At 38.0% G+C, this 17599-nt stretch overlaps 1 protein-coding gene across 1 annotated transcript in view; it reads left to right on the forward strand.

The window, feature by feature from the left end:
- The window catches only part of LOC129061946 (plasma membrane ascorbate-dependent reductase CYBRD1), a 29422-nt gene extending 13085 nt beyond the window's left edge, over positions 1–16337 (forward strand). Inside the window, exons 3-4 of the mRNA XM_054562750.1 lie at positions 12162–12316; positions 13138–16337. Of these exons, the coding sequence (XP_054418725.1) occupies positions 12162–12316; positions 13138–13438 (456 nt within the window). The 3' untranslated portion in view covers positions 13439–16337. The remainder of the gene's footprint in view (positions 1–12161; positions 12317–13137) is intronic.
- The last annotated feature ends 1262 nt before the right edge of the window (positions 16338–17599 follow it).

Here is a 17599-nt window from a genome sequence, read left to right on the forward strand (position 1 = left end):
TTTCTGCTTAAGGCTTTTTGAATGTTAATTGAAGTTAGTATTTACACGGTCACTATTAATTATTAAGTTTACATTACCATGCCTGGAAGTAGGAATTGGTGAATGGGAAGGTGTCAGACAGGAGAGAAGCACAGAGAAAACCCTGCATCAAACATGACCTTCCTGATCAAGAAGGAATGAGGAAAATACGATATCTAAAAGTGGGTGGCTGAACCTAGCTCAGATCTCCTGTCCACGAGGGTAATTTTCCTTCAGTTGCTCAGTCACTCCCACACATCTGGGAGATAGCTTCCTCTGCTGACACCAGCTGGTGGACACTGTTTCTTAGAGAGTAGGATGGCAATAGCAGGGAACATTGACATGCTGACAGGTGCTTTAGGGATCCTCTTTTTTTTTAAAAAAAAAGATTTTATTTATTGATTTTTTAGAGAGGGGGAAGAGAGGGAGCAAGAGAGGGAGAGAAACATCAATGTGAGAGAGAAACATCCAAGGGTTACCTCTTGTACACACCCCACCAGGACCAAACCCACAACCCAGACATGGGTCCTGACCAGGAATCGAACCTGCGACCTTTAGCTTCGCAGTACGATACCCTACCCACTGAACCACACCGGTCAGGGTACTTTGGGCAGCCTTTTGACTTACTGGCATCTCTTCAGGGCTTTTCTTAGCTGTCTCTTCTGCTTCCCGTGGTTCATTCTCTGGCATTGCTCCATCTCCTTTGCACTGCCTCAGAATGCAGAATTCTAGAGCCTGAGCACTGTGTGAAATATTCTGCTTCCCTCACATAGTCCTTTAGGTGATGAAGTCTTTGCAGATGCTGAGGATGCACAGGTTACACAGCTAATGGCAGAGCTGGGACTCACCCAGGTCTGTCCAAGTCCTGGGCCCTCCCCACAAGCACTGGTTCCGTCGTTTCTACGATGTCTCTCGGATGACCCAGCTCGTGTCTGAGCGTTCTCAGTGGGGGGCTGAGGAACAGAGTGGGAACCACCCAGGCTCTTGGTAGCTTCCCTATGACAGGGTTCTGTGCTTCTGAGTACAGTAGCTAAAATGGACTAAACAAATGTCTTTACTGAGTAGTATGAAAAGTCATTCTTTGAACATCTGGAAAGATGTGTGCTTGACTTCTAGTCGATTATTTTTCTTCTTACTTTTTTTGAATTTATTAAATCTACCAGCAAAATGTTTTATTTTATTTTTTTATTATTATTCTATTACAGTTGTCCCAATTTTTCCCACTTTGCCCTCCTCCGCTTAGCCCACCCCCAACTCCCACAGTCAATCCCCACCCCGTTGTCCATGTCCGTGGGCCATTTATACATGTTCTTTCACTAGCCCCTTCCCCTTCTTCCCACCTTTAGCCCCCTCCGTCCTCACCTCTGGACACCGTCTGTCTGTTTCCTGTTTCCATGTCTCTGGTTCTATTTTGCTCATTTGTTTGTTTTGTTGATTAGGTTTCTCTTTTAAGTGAGATCACATGGTATTCGTCTTTCACCAAATGGCTTATTCTGCTTAGCATAGCACTCTCCAGTTCCATCCATGCTGTCACAAAAGATAGGAGTTTCTTCTTTCTTTCTGCTGCGCAGTATTCTACTGCATAAATATACCACAGTTTTTTGATCCACTCATCTACTGATGGGCACTCAGGCTGTTTCCAGCACTTGGCTATTATAAATAGTGCTGCTGTGAACATAGGGGTACATAAGTTCTTTTGAATTGGTGTTTTGGGATTCTTAGGTCTTTTTACTTTCTGAATCTTCTAAACACACATCTATTTCTTGTATAGTAATAATACTACTAATAATAAGCTTTTAAAGCTAAAAAAAAGCTTTCTATACCAGATATGCCTTTTTATTATTAAATTTATGCTTTTTAATCTGGATTTCCTAAAATCCAATTTATACTCTGCTCTATATCTTAGTATGTAAAATTAAAAATATCTAGGGATTAGCAGAAACAAGAATACTTATTCTAAAATCTATGGGTCTTAGTGAAAATGGTTCTCAGGAGAATATAGGCTTAAATACTTTCTTTGACAAGAAAACTTGAAAGATATGTACACTAAAGTGTTCACTTAAGAGCCTAAAAGAGAATAGCAAAATAAACAAGGAAAAATAAATAAAGACTCCTCCCTCCCAAAAAAAGCCATCAACAGTTGTGTTAATATTCACCATTGCTGCCAGGACAAATTACCACAAACTTCATGGCTTAAAACAACCCCACTTTATTGCCTCACAGTTTCTGTGTTTCAAAGTCCAGGTTGGCTTGGCTGGTTTCTCTACTCTGGATCTTACAAGGCCAAAATCAAGGTGTTGGCTGGCCTGGGCTATTCCAGCTAGACTTTGGGGTACAATCAGCTTGCATGCTAATTCAGGTTATTGGCAGAATCCAGTTCCTTGTGGTTGTAGGACTGAGGTACTTGGTGCCTTGTTGGCTGTGAGCTGAGGGCTGTCCTCAGCTCGATAGTCCTCTCTGTGTTTCCCTCCATCTCAGAGCTGGCAGCGGTGCCCTGAATCCATTTCACTGGCTGGGAGCCTCTTTGACTTTTTCCTTCTAATCCTTTTTTCCTCCTGCTTTTAAAAAGACTCATGTTATTAGATTGGGCTGCTTAGATAATCCAGGATTATCTCCTAATCATAAAATCCCTAACCTTAATTACCTTTGCAAAGTGTCTTTTGCCAGTAACATAACATGCTCACAGCCTCTAAGGATTATGGCATGGATATTTTTTGGGAAGGGGGTTCTTGATTCAGCCTATTACAACTGTATATAAAAAATAACAGAAATTATAAATAAAATTTAAAGCTGATTCTTTTAAAAACAAAATAAAATACGTAAATCATTGTAAACCTGATTTGAAAAGAATAGCAAGGTATGAAGCATTCAGAATGAGAAAGGAATAGAATCATAGATATAAGTAATACATTAAAATTAGGATAGATGATTAAATTTTAATATATGATTATATACATTAAAATCTTAAGGAAAAGATTACTTTCTTGCCAGATATAAACTATCAAGTTTGAACCAAGAAGAATTAGAAACCTAAACAGACCAATAACATTAGAAGAATTTGGTAAGGTCATTTGAAATATGTCTAAAAAAAAGACATCAGGTCCAGGTCATTGTATACCTTTGATCTTCAAGGAGCAATACTTTAAACTATTCCAGTACACTGGAAGAAAACAAGCTCCTCTTAGATGTGGCCCCACTGTGCACGGCATACTTTCACATCTCAGGTGGCAGCCCTGAGGATGGACACCTTTACTAACATCCAACAGCAGCCATCAGCATAAGCTATGAAATACTGAAGATATTTCCATTAAAAAAACAAATGAGATGTAGATGTTTGTTACCATTGTTCAATTTTGTTTTAAAGGTTTTAACTAATGTATAGGATCATGAAAGAAATCTATATAAGTAATAGCAAATGTGTTGAAGTAGTACAACAAAGTTGGAGGACTTAAACTCTCATATATCAAGATTTATTAAAAAGCTACTATAATTAAGACAGTGTGGTGTCGATGCTAAGATAAATAGCCCAATGAAATGGATTACAGAGGCCAAACCAAACCTACACGTAAATATGGTGACTTAATTTATGATGTTAAGTGACAGTGCAAAGGATGAAGGATGTACTTGTCAATACAAGCTAAGTCAACTACATGTAAATATAAAAATAACATAAATCTTAACTCTGACTTGATACTAAAGTCATTTCCAAATGGACTGTAGATCTAAATGTTAAAGGGAAAACTGTAAAGCTTTTGGAGGAAAACAAAAGAATATCTTAATAATTTTTAGAGATAAGTAAATATTTCTTAGTGATGACAGAAAAAGAATTCATTTTGAATGAAAATTTGATATATTTTATTAAATTAAATTTAATAACTTGAGTTCAGAAGACAATATGAAGCAAATGAAAAGACAAGTCATAAAAGTAGTCTTATTTACACAAGGACTGATCGTCCAGTGTGACTGAAGACCAGCCCAGGAAAGCACAGATCCCTCACATTAATTGAAGGCAAGAAAGGACATCACTTGCTGGCGCTGCAAGTGATTTGTCCATTGCAGGACAAGCCCTGAAGGCCCTAGGGAACAATAAGTACAGCCAGCTCTGGAGGCATGCCCGCCTAACGTGTGTCATGGAGACTGCAAAGGAAGTGGATGATCACCCCGGGTTCTGGCGGTGGGAACACACAGGCTAAGAGTTGGCTGCTTCCGCCCCTGTCGTTTCCAGGTAGTATAGATGAGAGGTGTTTTCTTGGTCAGAACATGGATGGCCAGAGCCTATGCGTAAACTACAACATCTCTCAAGCTCTGAACTTGTCCTGTATCCAACATGAGTGCTAGTTGCTGCAAATGAGTGTTGTCAGCTTTAATCTGATGGTCCATTACAAAGGCCAGTGGGACAGATCTGCCCAGCAGACTGGAATCAGGGATGGCTCACTGGAATCAGGGCCTTGCCATGGGGTCTGGGATAACTCCACAGGTGCAAGTTCCAAAGCTTCTGGAGGCAGCTGATGGAACCTACATGTGTTTGGGAGTTAAAAAAATGCAGAGAACCCCAAAGGGGAGAAATAGGGACTGCGGTACCCAGTGAGAACGGCACCGCCAGCCCAGGCTTGTCCCGGGCACTTTGGGGGAGATTTAGAAAATTTCCCAAGGAAAAACTTTTACTGGGGTTCCCTGAGGGAAAATCTTGATCCCCCATTTGCCTGTGTCTAAAGGTGGTACTAGAAATATAACTAACATCACTTATAGATTGAATATGAGAGGTAAGAAAAACTCACAGTTTTTTGGCTTGAGTGAAATGGATAAATAGTCATTCACTGAGAAGGGAAGGTTGTGAGAGAAACAGATGTCAGGGAGGAGTAAGGGTTTTAAGAGGGTGGAGGAAAGAGGGAGAGGTTAGAGAAGTGTACAGACTTCAACTATAAGATGTGGAAGGCCTGAGTATCTAATATAAAATATTGTGATAGCGCTGCATTGTGTAATTGGAATGTTAAAAGAGTAGAATTTGTGTTAACAACAACAAATAAGACAAATATGTGAAGTGATGAATGTGTTAATTAACTAGATCTAGGGAATCCTTTCACAATGTATTCATATATCAAATCGTTATGAAGTATACTTCAAATGTGTTATAATTATATGTCGATTATACTTCAGTAAAGCTGGACTTTAAAAATTGAAAAAATCAAAAAATTTTGACTATTATTTCTGTTTAGATATGCATATAATGTATGTCTAAAAACCCAAGAGATGACTACAACTAATAAGAGAATTTGGAAAGGTGTCTGGATATAAGATAGCCATGCATAATCCAATAACTTTTGCCAATACTAGCATAACCACTTAGAATAAGCAGTAGAATCCATTTATAATTTGGATTTAAAAAGCTATAAAACACAGGAATAAAATGAACAATGAGAACTTAAGTTCTACATGTAGAATATGTAAAATACTGTAAAATCCTATTGAAAAACAAAACATGGTATGATTAGAGAAGTACCATGCTACTGAAAGAGAAAAGTTGATATAGAAATATCATTCCCTCTTCAACTAATATTTATGTTTAATATGACTTTAATTTTTAGCCCAATGAAAGTCTTAAACTTTATGCAGAAGAACAAATACCCAAGGATAACCATGAAAATTTTTAAAAAGAAGTGAAGGGAGACTTGCCTTATGAAAAACAACTTATTGACACAGGGAAAAACAAAACACGTTTGTGGAAAGAACAGAGAGGACAGAAATGGTCCAAGCGTGTATGGGAACTTCCCCTGTGACACAATGACGTTTCATGTGCGTGAGGAATGCACGTTTATTTAATACATGTTACCATCATAATGGACAATCATTTTAGACAAAAAAATTCCAGATGGGTGAAAGGTCTAAATAGAAAGTAACCAAAACCAACGATAAGAGAAAAAGAAAATTAAGAGGTATATAATCTGTATAATATGAGGTAGGGGGAGGCCATAAGGTTGACCCCAAATCCAGAAGCTATAAAGCAAAAAAAAAAAAAAAAAGATATTTGACTATGTAAAAATGTTTGAAATTATACATGACAAAAGTTATCAAAGTCAACAGAAACTGCACAAAGAGATATGCAAATAATCATATCATGTGTTAAGAGTTAATGTATTTCATGCGCAAAATTCCTAAAAGTTAAAATAAAAAGGCAACCTAATAGAAAAGAGAACAAAAGATTTGGACAGGCAGTTTAAAGAAGAAAAAATGTCCAACCTCACTGAAAAATTAGGGAACTGGAAGTAAAAAAATCATTTCCCCCCAGACATTGAAAGCTGCCATGGACATGAGATTGAGGGGTCTGTCTTACACTTGCTGATGGGAAGTTGAATTGTCACAAAATTGTAGGGAAGTAGTGTGTTAATATCTATTGATTTTTTTTAAAAATATGCTTACTTTTTGATCTAGTAATCACACATCTGTGGGGAGCAAAAATAAAAATATTGTCACATAATGATCTCTGAGGAGGATATTTCATGAAGCATTGATTGTATAGTTAGGAAATAGGAAGTGACATAAATGTCTAAATAAGGGAATGAATGGTTACATAATCTGTGGTAAATCCATATTGTCAGCTATTATACAGCTATTACAAAGAATGTAGCTATATCTAATCATCAACAGTGAAATCCGTGATGCGTACTTCAGTGTAAAAAAAAAAACCGAAGAGTACTGTATATAGAAAATGTCATTTTGAGGGAAAAAAGGGAAAGAAAAAAGGAAAAATAGCATATATGAGCAGATGGGTAAAGAAAGGTATGGGAGTATATACCAAACTATTATTGCGGGGGTGTGTGGAATTGGCTGGGGGGATTATTAATTTCTAAGCTACATTTTGTTTGACTTGAAGATGTAGCTCTTTTGTCTGAAATAGAAGTAAGCCAACATATGTTACATAAAAGTCATACATGCATAACTTTTTTAACTAAATTAAGCAAACAGTGTCCCCTCATCACAGTTGTGAACGCTCTGTGATGCTTGGTGCCTTCTGGCTGTTCTTGCAGGAAACGGGCACGTGGCTTCCTATGCCTGCTCTGGAAAAAATGACTCCATTCCAGCTTTATTATTTTGTTGTATAAAAGCTGCTTTTAAGTGTTTTCATTGCTTGTCTGTAAAAGTTACGAAATAGATCATCCAAGTGTGCTCAACAAGAAATTAAACAAACAAACAAAAAAAACATTTCCTTTCCCAATGGAAAGACACCAATTCTAAACTTGCTTTCTTCACTTTTGACAGGATTTAAGCTCTGTCCTTATTATGCTTTACAAAGATGGCTGCCTCCATATTCTTAGTTGCAAAAATACATGAGCCATAGAAATACCCTTTCGAGAGAGGTGTGTTTCTACCAGATTCCTTAAGTTAAGGGGGAAAAGGAGAAGTGGTTTCTTTTTCTGAACAAAGGGGATTCTAAGTACAAGTTGTCCTGGCTGCCACTGTGGGTGCAGAGCAGGAAGCTGCACTTGAAGCAAGGGCAACAGCTTGCTTCCAGCTTATTTACAAAACCACAGCTGCTGTGCACAGTAACCGCAAAGTCTAATTGCATGCGCATCATTTGTCCACATATGCGGGGTCAGTCTGCACTCCCCCTTCAGTACGACCCAAGAAACAAACCTATCACAGAGTATGAAGAGCATGGGCGAGATTGTCAAGATCATGCCATCTCACCTTAGTGCTACTGGGTTTGGTTTAACCGCTATGTGTAATCAGAATTTCACCTGCCAAAGAAAGCCAGTGTCTAGGCTGCTTCAGCAAACAAAAGGAGGAAAGAGGACCAACCAGCAAGTGGCAAAACAGCACACCAAAAAAGAGCTGAGAGGCCTTCACACTTCCTCACGTGTATCTCTGCATTATAAAGCATTTCAAGTGTAGAATTCTTCCCTACTTGTAAGATCTAGCCTCTGGGGCACTTTTTAAAAATAACAAACTATTGCATGTATATTGAAGTTATATATTGTAATAAAATTGATTTCCATGATTCCACCATCCAACCTAATTTAGAAAACATTAATCCTGACCCACCTGGGCCCTGCATCTCTCTCTCTCTCTCCCTAGCCCCTACACGTAACCATTTTCCTGAAGTTTGTTTCTCTCATTCTCTGTTTTTATTTATAATTTTATCACATACCGTGAATCCCTAAACAACATATTATTTATTGTTGCTTTGACTTTTTAAAGTCTCATAATATATATATTCTAATGCAACTATGTTTTAATTCTTTGCAGGCTTTTTTTTCTCATTGTACTAATTCAACTATATCATTTCCTCTAGCTCATTCATTTTTACTTTTGTAAGTGTGTGTGTGTGTGTGTGTGTGTGTGTGTGTGTGTGTGTGTGTGTGTGTGTATCACAAAAAGTATAACTATACCACAGATTTACTTATTTGTTCTCCTGCTAGAAGACATTTGGGCTATTTTTAATTATTTTTCTGTCACAAACTGTGCTGCATTTGAACATTCAGATACACATTTCCTAGTTCTCCTATGCAGAGGTTTCTCCGGATGTATACTTAGGAGTGGTATTATAGACTCAGCCTAAAAAAATAATGCTGAATTGTTTTCCAAAGTGTTTTCCAATTATGTTCCTACTGGCAGTGTGTGCAGGCTCCCATAGGGCACATCCTTGCCAACATGCATCCTCTTCAAACATTTTAATTATTGCCAAACTAGTGGGTTTAAAATGATGTCTTCTTGTGGTTTCGATGTGTATTTTACTAATTGCTTATGTTTCTCTTCCAAGAAACACCTGTTCATGTCTTTGTCTATTTAGAAAAATGAGTTTCTTTTTCTTTTCCTTAAAGATTTGTAGGATTTCTAGGTCAAATTCATTTTCATTTATATGTACTGCACATATCTTCCAGTTTGACACTTGCACTTTTTCTCTTCTACTAGTATTTGAGAGAGTCTCAATTTTAATAAAACAAATTGTGTTTTCTTTTAAAGTTATTATGTTTTGTGTTGGTGACTTGTTTATGAAATCGTTCTCTACCCTGAAGTCAAAACAGATTCTCAGGTTCTGCTCCAGACCTGCTGGATCAGAAACGGTGGGGTGGGGCCCAGAAAAACGTGCTCCCATGGGCCCTTCAGGTGATTCAGATGCAACTAATGTCTGAGAACTGTTGGCCTAAGAGCCCAAAAATGGCCCAAAGGCTACATCACAGAAATATTAGTGAAAATCTTCAATTGTTTTATGTTTTTTCTATTAAGAGTATTAAAGCTTTATCTTTGATAATGTGAGTACTTAATTCATATGGACTTCATCTGGAATTAACTTAGCATATGATATGATGTTGTGATAGAACTTCATTTTTTCCCATATGGATAAACTGTTTCCCCAGCATCATTTATTGAATTGCCCCTGTCCTTGCCAGTTACCTGCAGAGCCGGTTTTATCATATATCTTTTCCCCTGTGCAGTATGGAATTGAAGTACACAGGAATATATAGAAGTATTTAAGAAGTAAAGAGTAGAAAGAGATAAGAATTTTGATTTTTTTTATTTTGAAAACAATGCTTCTAATAGTTTACTATTGAGTAGAGATGCATGATGTTTCTTTCTATTGCACTTTGTGAAAACATTTTGTTTTTCTTTTTGAATCACAAATGGATGTAGAATTTTATTGAATGGTTTTCTGTGTCTGTTGAGATGAATATGTTTGTTTCCTTAATCTATTAATGTGGTTAGTTCCATCCACAAACATTCTAATGTTAAACTTGGGTGAATTAGATACATTATAAAATTGTCTCAAGACTATTTTTTGCTCTCTGAAATATCCAGATTCTTATCTTCTGTTGTTTTATTTGTGTGCTAACTTTAATGTCATTTCACAGTTTTACAGTTGTCTCAGGATTTTACCCCTGGCCTCTTCCTTGCTCAGACCCAGGCAGCAGGGGGTGTTGAACAACTCAGGACTTGGAGTCCAGGCCCCCTCCTTTTGAATTGGGTTCATCTATTTGTAGCTGGTGACATTGGGCAAGTTCCTAAACATTTCTGAATTTAGGCTTTTAAGGCTTTTTGATACAAATTAAAGCTTTTGATACATTCTTCACAACATCATAAGAAGCAAAGCCAAATAATATATGGAATGACTGAGCCTCAGACTTAGATACCAGAATGATGCAGGTCACCTGTTGTTACTAGAAATGTAAATCTTTGGTAGGCGCCTGTATGACCTGAAGATGACATTTTTCTTTTCTACTATACATCATAGGCACTTCATGGTTGAGAACATGCATTTTATGCCAGTGAAATTCTACTCATGAATCCAATCACTTATTCAACAGAGTTAATTACCTATTATGTGTTGGATACCTTGTTAGGCTGTGGGTGATACTTTGTTTCACAAGACAAGCATGAACCAAAAGAGACATGCTCTCTGGCCTCATGCATTACAGGGGAAGACAGGTCATCAAGCATTTGGGAGACAGGATGGGTGTGGAGTGTTCTGGGAGAGCGCTCATATGTCTCATATGGCAGAGGGGATAAAGCAAGTCAGGCCAAGACTTGAAGCCATGAGCTTGGTGGTGAAAGGGAGGGGGAAGAGTATTCGAGGTGGATAGAATGGCCTGTGGGTAAAAGTTCACTTTATTTGAGGAGCAGGACGGAGATTGAGGCTGCCTGGAGAAGGGTGTCGAAGGTCAGTTGGAGGCGGGACAGGTGTAAATATGGGGAGGCTAGCTCGAAGGCGCTTACAGAGGTTCAGCTGAGAAACGATAGTGTCTTGGAGGAGTAGCAGCAGTGGTGAGAAAGTGGATAGTTTCTAAACGTGTTTAGGAGGTAAAATTAATGGGATTTGGAAAATCAGTGATTTAAAGGGATAAGAGAAAGAGTCACTTGCAGGCTTGAGAAAAATGGGTGGATGAGAAAGGAAACATTAAAGGGGGAGGAGAGGTTTGAAGAGAGTCAGGTGCTACTGAGAGGTCACAGAAAATAATGTCTGAAAATTGTCCATTGGATTTAGGGACCTGAAAGCCAACGATGACCGAAGGAGAATTTGGAACATTCTGAACCACCAAGGGGGACCTTCTGAACCATATCTAAGATATTCAGGCATTTTCGGCATTAAGTGGACAATAAAATACGCAAATAAGCCTATCAAATGCATTTCTTGACTACCCTTCATTGGCGATCATCACCTAGACACTGATTCTAAGTGTGTTTGGGGCCTCAGACTTCCTCTGTCTCCGTGCTTTTGGGAGTCCCGTTAGTCCTTGATCTCAATCAGGAAAGATGAGCAGTGATGCTACTGTTTCTCCCCATTCTCCTCTCTTCTCATACTTGTTTTGTTAGGGTGGTAGATCCTAAATAGGAACTTGGAAAAAAAAATGTCCTTTTAAACTCAGCTAAGTCATCTTTATTTTCTTGAGGAGAAGAGAGTACTTAACAGGCCGACAGTGTGAGGCAACAGAATAAAATTGAAGGTGTTAAGATTTCATAGGAGTCATGCTGGCTTCCCGGCAGAGAAGGATTCCACTAGGGATTTGATTATCAAGGAAATGAAGATGACTTTTTTGTAGAGCTCATTTCTTCCTCATGAAACAAAATTGTTGACTTCTTTCCACATGGTTTTTTAGGTTGACATGACTAAATGTGTCCTAGTATTGTAATTGGTCGTAGTGACTTAAATTGTTTTTATTTCCCTTCCTACTTGGCAACCTTAAGGAAATTGAAAAAACCAAACAAGTAAGTACCAGAATGTTCACTGTAGCCTTGTTAATGTAATGATAGTAAAAAACTGGAAAGAGGAATATCCATAAATAAGTAACTGAATAAACTATGTTACATCCTTAAAATAGAATATTAGCCATTAAAAAGAATAAACTAGGTAATCATGTGTTGATATGAAGAGATACCTAAAACCTAAGACGCAAAACAAATATGTATAGGCACACACACACATTTATAGAGGTGCAAAATTTTCTGGAAGGATACTTTAGAAGGTGATAATAGCGGTTGCTTTTGAGTAGCATAGAACTAGAGTGGGGAAACTTACTTTTCATTTTATGCCTTTGTTTCCACATGGAATGTTTTTTTCATTTTGCACATATTGCTTTTAAAATAATAATCTTAAAATTACTCTAGTTAGAACTTAAAATTAAATAACCTTTGCCCTTTTGAATGTTTAGCTTCTCCTAGGTTTTTTCATCTTTCTCCTTCCCTTGGCTCCACTTTCTCTCCGAGCATTTCTCATGCCCATACATGTTTATTCTGGACTTCTCATCTTTGGAACCGTGATTGCAACAGTGCTTATGGGAGTGACTGAGAAACTGATATTTACCCTGTAAGTCACATAGTTTTCCTAACTGTATACTTAAGCTATAAAATGTTAAATACTTGTTCATTGGAAAAAGGTAATAAAATGTAACAAAAATTTTAAAATGTTGAACATTAAAAATTTTAAATATTTATGCTTAAAACATTTATTACATTATATATAATACAATATGACATTGTATATAATATTATACAATTAATATAACATTGTTAAGTGCTTGAAGAAGGGCAAAAAAATTCAACAAATTGTCCTACTCTTAAAACAACTATTGAAATTATGCATGCCCTTATGATCTTTTTGATGTGCATGTTTTTCTTAATTATAATTATGGTGTATAGACATTTTTGTATCATCCCTTTTTCGTTAATTTTTTTTCATTTATTGATTTCAGAGAGAGGGGAAGGGAGGGAGAAAGGGAGAGAAACATCGATGTGAGAAACACTGATCCGTTGCCTCCTGCATGTGGTCCAACTTGGGACCAAACCTGCAACTCAGTCATATGCCCTGACCGGGAATTGAACCCAGGACCTTTTGGTCTATGGGACGATACCCAACCAACTGAGCCATACCAGCCAGGGTGATCTTTTTTTTCATTTTTTAAGTGATGCAGGTACTCCAGATGCTGTTATTTTCATACCAATGATTTTTAGAACAATTTTATACTATTCCAGTGAGTGAATGATAGGCTAAATTTCTCCTTGATATCAGGCTTTAAGAGAATTACATTGAAGCTGTACCAATGTGCATTTTGAGCTGATAAGATCAAAACTGTTTGGCATGTTGCTGTCTCACAATGTTTGTAACTTGAGACTCCTTTTTATTTGTAGGAAAACGCCTGCCTATAGTACGTTGCCCCCAGAAGGCGTTTTCGCAAATATCCTCGGCCTTCTGATTCTGGTGTTCGGAGCCCTCATCTTTTGGATAGTCACCAGACCACAATGGAAACGTCCTAAAGAACCGAATTCTACCCTCCTTCAGCCCAACGGAGGCACTCCAGAGGGCGTGGAAGGCTCCAGAGCAATCAACTTTGGCAACATGGACAAATCAGATTCAGAGTTAAACGATGAAACAGCAGCGAGGAAAAGAAACGTTGCCCTTGACGATGCTGCTCAGAGATCCACCATGTAAAATGTTGTAGAGGTGTAGCCTTGTAACTTCGCTTTTAAAAACTAGCTCTGCAGTTTAGCATCTGCCTTTTAGCCATGAGATGATTGAGCTCCATAGAGTTGTTTTAATCCTGAAGTAGATTTTCTCAAAAGAGTATGTACTGAGTGAGACCTATGAACTTAGCTGAACCGGAAAGGAGGTGGTTGATGTAAACGATTCTAGCTGTAAACTGTGGTTCTGTTACCTGTTGTCGAGGGCCAAAGCCTCCTGTGCCGTGCAGAGAGCAGATGCTCAAAATGTGTCTGTTGTTTGGCAAACCTGATAAATTGGCAGCCCTGAAAGTTTTTCCAAAACTCAACTTAGTCCCAAGGCTTCCCTGGCGTTTGGCATATTTTATGATCCAGATTCCAAACTTAATTAGATGGGAATATGCCTGTATTCTTAAGCAGCGTGAACTGCTCTACAAATCCCAAAGAGCACTTTCCTCAAGTTTCTGTTTTTATTTTTTAAAAGTACTCGCATGGCACTTGCTATGTGCCAGAACTATTCTAAGCACTTTATAAATCTTAGCTCATTCAGTCCCTGGACAAACCTTGAGAGGCAGGGACTATTATTATCTCTACTTTACGGATCAGAGATCTGAAGCTTGAACGGTTAGTAACTTGCCTCAAAGTCGTAAGTGGTGGAACTGAAATTCAAAACCTGCTAGTCCGGCTCCTCAGTCCACGAGTCTAACCACTCCATTAGGCTATTTTTTTTCTGATTTATACTAATTTGCACCTACTTTGACTCTCCCCTGAATAGATTTCAACTGCTGGAGTGCAGTGGAGTTGTTAATGTTTACCTTTTGGCTCTTTTTCCCAAGGTAGATTCCTCAGGTCACCAAGGAAATACATCACAGACACCCTCACACTGCCCCAAGTCACAGGCTGCCCTGATGCCTCTTTGTGCTTAAAGTTGTGTCTTGATGACAAAGAAAAGTTTGGACAAGAACATGTATGGCTTTCAGGATAATAAGTTACAACTGTTGTTCTTCACAATCTTAGCTGCTGAACAGTTTTGGGTTTGAAGACAGGGGAGTCTTACCTCACGGCCTGCCCTTCCTGGGGGTGGTAGTTAGGGGCCTTCCAGATCTGGGTGGAATTTTAGGGGATATCTTGAACTTTGTGTTCTTGGTAGCGAATGGAGCCTCAGAGGTGACAGCCTTCGTGCCCGGAGACCTTCTCTTGGCTGACTTAAATTCAAACCTAGAGGACTGCCTTGTTGAAATGATGTTTTTCATTTTGGGGTCGGTTTTTGGTTTCCCTGCAATGTTAAAGTGGACTATTTTAATGTGGATAAATACCTTAGAGTTTTACACCAAATACACTTGACTTTTTTTGGTGTTTAGTGGATTTCCTTTTAGGATAACTGGGAATTACTTCCATAGATTGCATATTGAATATACTCCATCACATCCCTTAAGCTTCATGGATAACTGTTCAAGACTCCCTTGCCAAAACACTGTCTTCTTCTTATGGAATTCTCTTTCCAAAATTGGTAGTACTGTCAGAAGGACTGCTAGTGCCTGGCTCAATCCCTGGCAAATAGTAGGCACCATTCAATTTAAAATCAGTAGAGCAGACTATAATTTTGGTGCTAAGTTGGAGAAATTCCATTGTCACACAGAAACATTTGAAAAAGGGATGTTTCATTACATGGCGAGGCACAGAATTCCAGGAGATTTTTTGGGGGGAGAGGTCGGTGACTGCCTCAAAAATTCAAACTTTCATTCCATTTTATATAGGCCAAGATAGGTTATCACTGAAAAGTTAATTATGGACTTGGTGCTATACTGTTGTGCTCCATTTTAAAGTATTTGAGCACCCCTCATCTCAGCCCTTTATTTTATCATCCCTGTGGGCTGATGTTTTGGTAATCTTACAGATACTATAGGATCTTCTCTTTCTTTCTCAGCCTGATTAAAACAATGCATAATAAAATATGCCCAGGAAAACTTTCTGTTTGAGTCTTTTAATGCGCATTCTATTCTAATGATAATTGCACCTTTATTTTTCAAGAGCTAATATTTGCTACCTAAACCATCTCCCCCAAAAAATCTCATTAAAAAGCCCACAAACAGAATAGGGGAGAAGAAAGCTTTAAGTATCAATTTCAAAACAGTGACTGATTTCTCCACAAATAATTATAGTTTATATCGTCTGCAGAGATAACCTGGCTTGGCTTACCCCACCCATAATCTAATTTCAGGAGGAAAAAAGCTTTATTTTAACACTCATATAAGTCAACACTAACACCTTTTCTCTGCAAGGATTTCTTGAGAAACTCGAATATGTGTTTTGATTTAATGCTATCAAAAGTTTACAGCTTCCTATGCTCCTGTGTCAAACTGAATTCCCTCTCCAAAGCACTTTCATTCCTTTCCTTGTGTGCTTTCGTTTCAGCTGTGACTGTTAGAAACAGCCTCTCAGACCTTACAACCAAATGACAAAGAAGGCGATGGCACCTTTTAAAAAATACTGACAAGTGGTTTCTGTTTCTAAAGGACAAAATAAAGAGGATGTCTTGTTTTTAATTAGGCTATTTTCCCCACTGAGTTGGAAATTCCAGTGCACTACTGGTTGACCACAGCTGCCAAATCTAAAAGCTCAAAGAAGAAGTAGAGCTTTATGCTAATTTTATGGCAATATAATAGAATATTTATCTTGGCCTGTCCTTTTTTCAGATAATTCCAACGGAAAACTGTAACTGCCATCTCTTAGAGCTGCACATAGAAAAGTATAGAAGAAAGACAACTATTATTCTTTATTCCCTATAAAGTTCCTGGAAAAAAATTCTATATTTGAATGTGTCTTTTTGTCTCAGCACATTTATGGAACAATATTAACTAGCCTGAATATTTTAAAATTTTGTAGAAGAAAATATGCATCTATTTTTCCTTGGCTTGTTTTTATATAGCAATAAAAAATTATTTTGGAATCTATTTGTCTGTGATATCCATTTGTTTAGGGTAGCAGGTATAGGCATTGTTCTGAAAGTTTCCTTCCCATAGGAAAAAAAATTTTTTAAGTTTTTTTATCGTAGATGCTGTCATATTTCTCTCTAAAGTGCTCTCTGAGTACCATACCTTTTACACCACCAGGAGGGTTAGAAGACTCCTTCAAAGCTGGCATGGGCACCTCCTGCGTGCCAGGTCGGAACTGGAGCCTTACTCTCAGTGGGAAAGGCAGCCATGGATGAAGGCAACCCCAGCAGGCGCAGGTCAGGCTGGAAAAGCGTGGAAGAAGAACCGATGAAAAGTACTGGTTATTACAAAACTCTGTGCTACTAGATACTTGTCCTCGAGAAAGTACATAATTAAGAATGGACAAATTATTGGTATTTATATTTCCCAAATAAGAAAGATCATTAGCATCTAAGTGGTGCCAGTACTCATCCAATCTTAATTTAACCTCTCATTTAGGCTTTTTTCACCTACTTTTTGTCTCCTGGGAAATGTTAATGGTATTTTATATAATAACACCATAATATGTATATGTCCCATTAGTTCCATAGAGTTGTAATATTATGTGTGCATTGAATTTTTATGTTATATTTTGTCACTGTTTTATATAATTATCTCAGGGGTCCAGTATTTCATTTCAGATCTTAATTGGCAAGTACTTTTGACACTTTATAAATATGTGGCTCAAGCACATTACCATATAATTTTACATGTATTAGCTCATTTGATACGCAGTTGTAATAGTGCCCACGATGCCCTAGCCCCCTGAGACAGCTCTGTTCTACGGACTGCGTGGTACCTGAGTCTCACCACGGTTGATTGGATGAGGGTAGGAAAGAACATGTCACCCACATATGGCCTCAGCATAGCTGGTGAGGTGGCCTGGCGTGAAAAGATATCGTTTCATTTCATTTCAGATGGAGGAATAAGGATTTCAGAGGAATTTATTTCTCTCCCTTCTAGGAACTTGAATGGGGAAAGACTTCAAGAATGAGTTAGTGAGAACAGGTGTTAAACGAATGCCTAGAGAGAGCAGCCATGAGGGAGAGTCTAGACTAGGGATCAGGAAACTGTCTAAAAAGCCAAATAGTTTTTGTGAGCCACATCGTTTCTGTTGCAACTACTCAGCTCTGCCTTTACAGCTAAAAAAGGCCACAGACAATAGTAAATGAATGAGC

The sequence above is a fragment of the Pteronotus mesoamericanus genome, unplaced genomic scaffold, assembly GCF_021234165.1.
Source record: "Pteronotus mesoamericanus isolate MK-2021 breed Mesoamerican mustached bat unplaced genomic scaffold, CSHL_Meso_final scaffold_651, whole genome shotgun sequence".
NCBI lineage: Eukaryota > Metazoa > Chordata > Mammalia > Chiroptera > Mormoopidae > Pteronotus > Pteronotus mesoamericanus.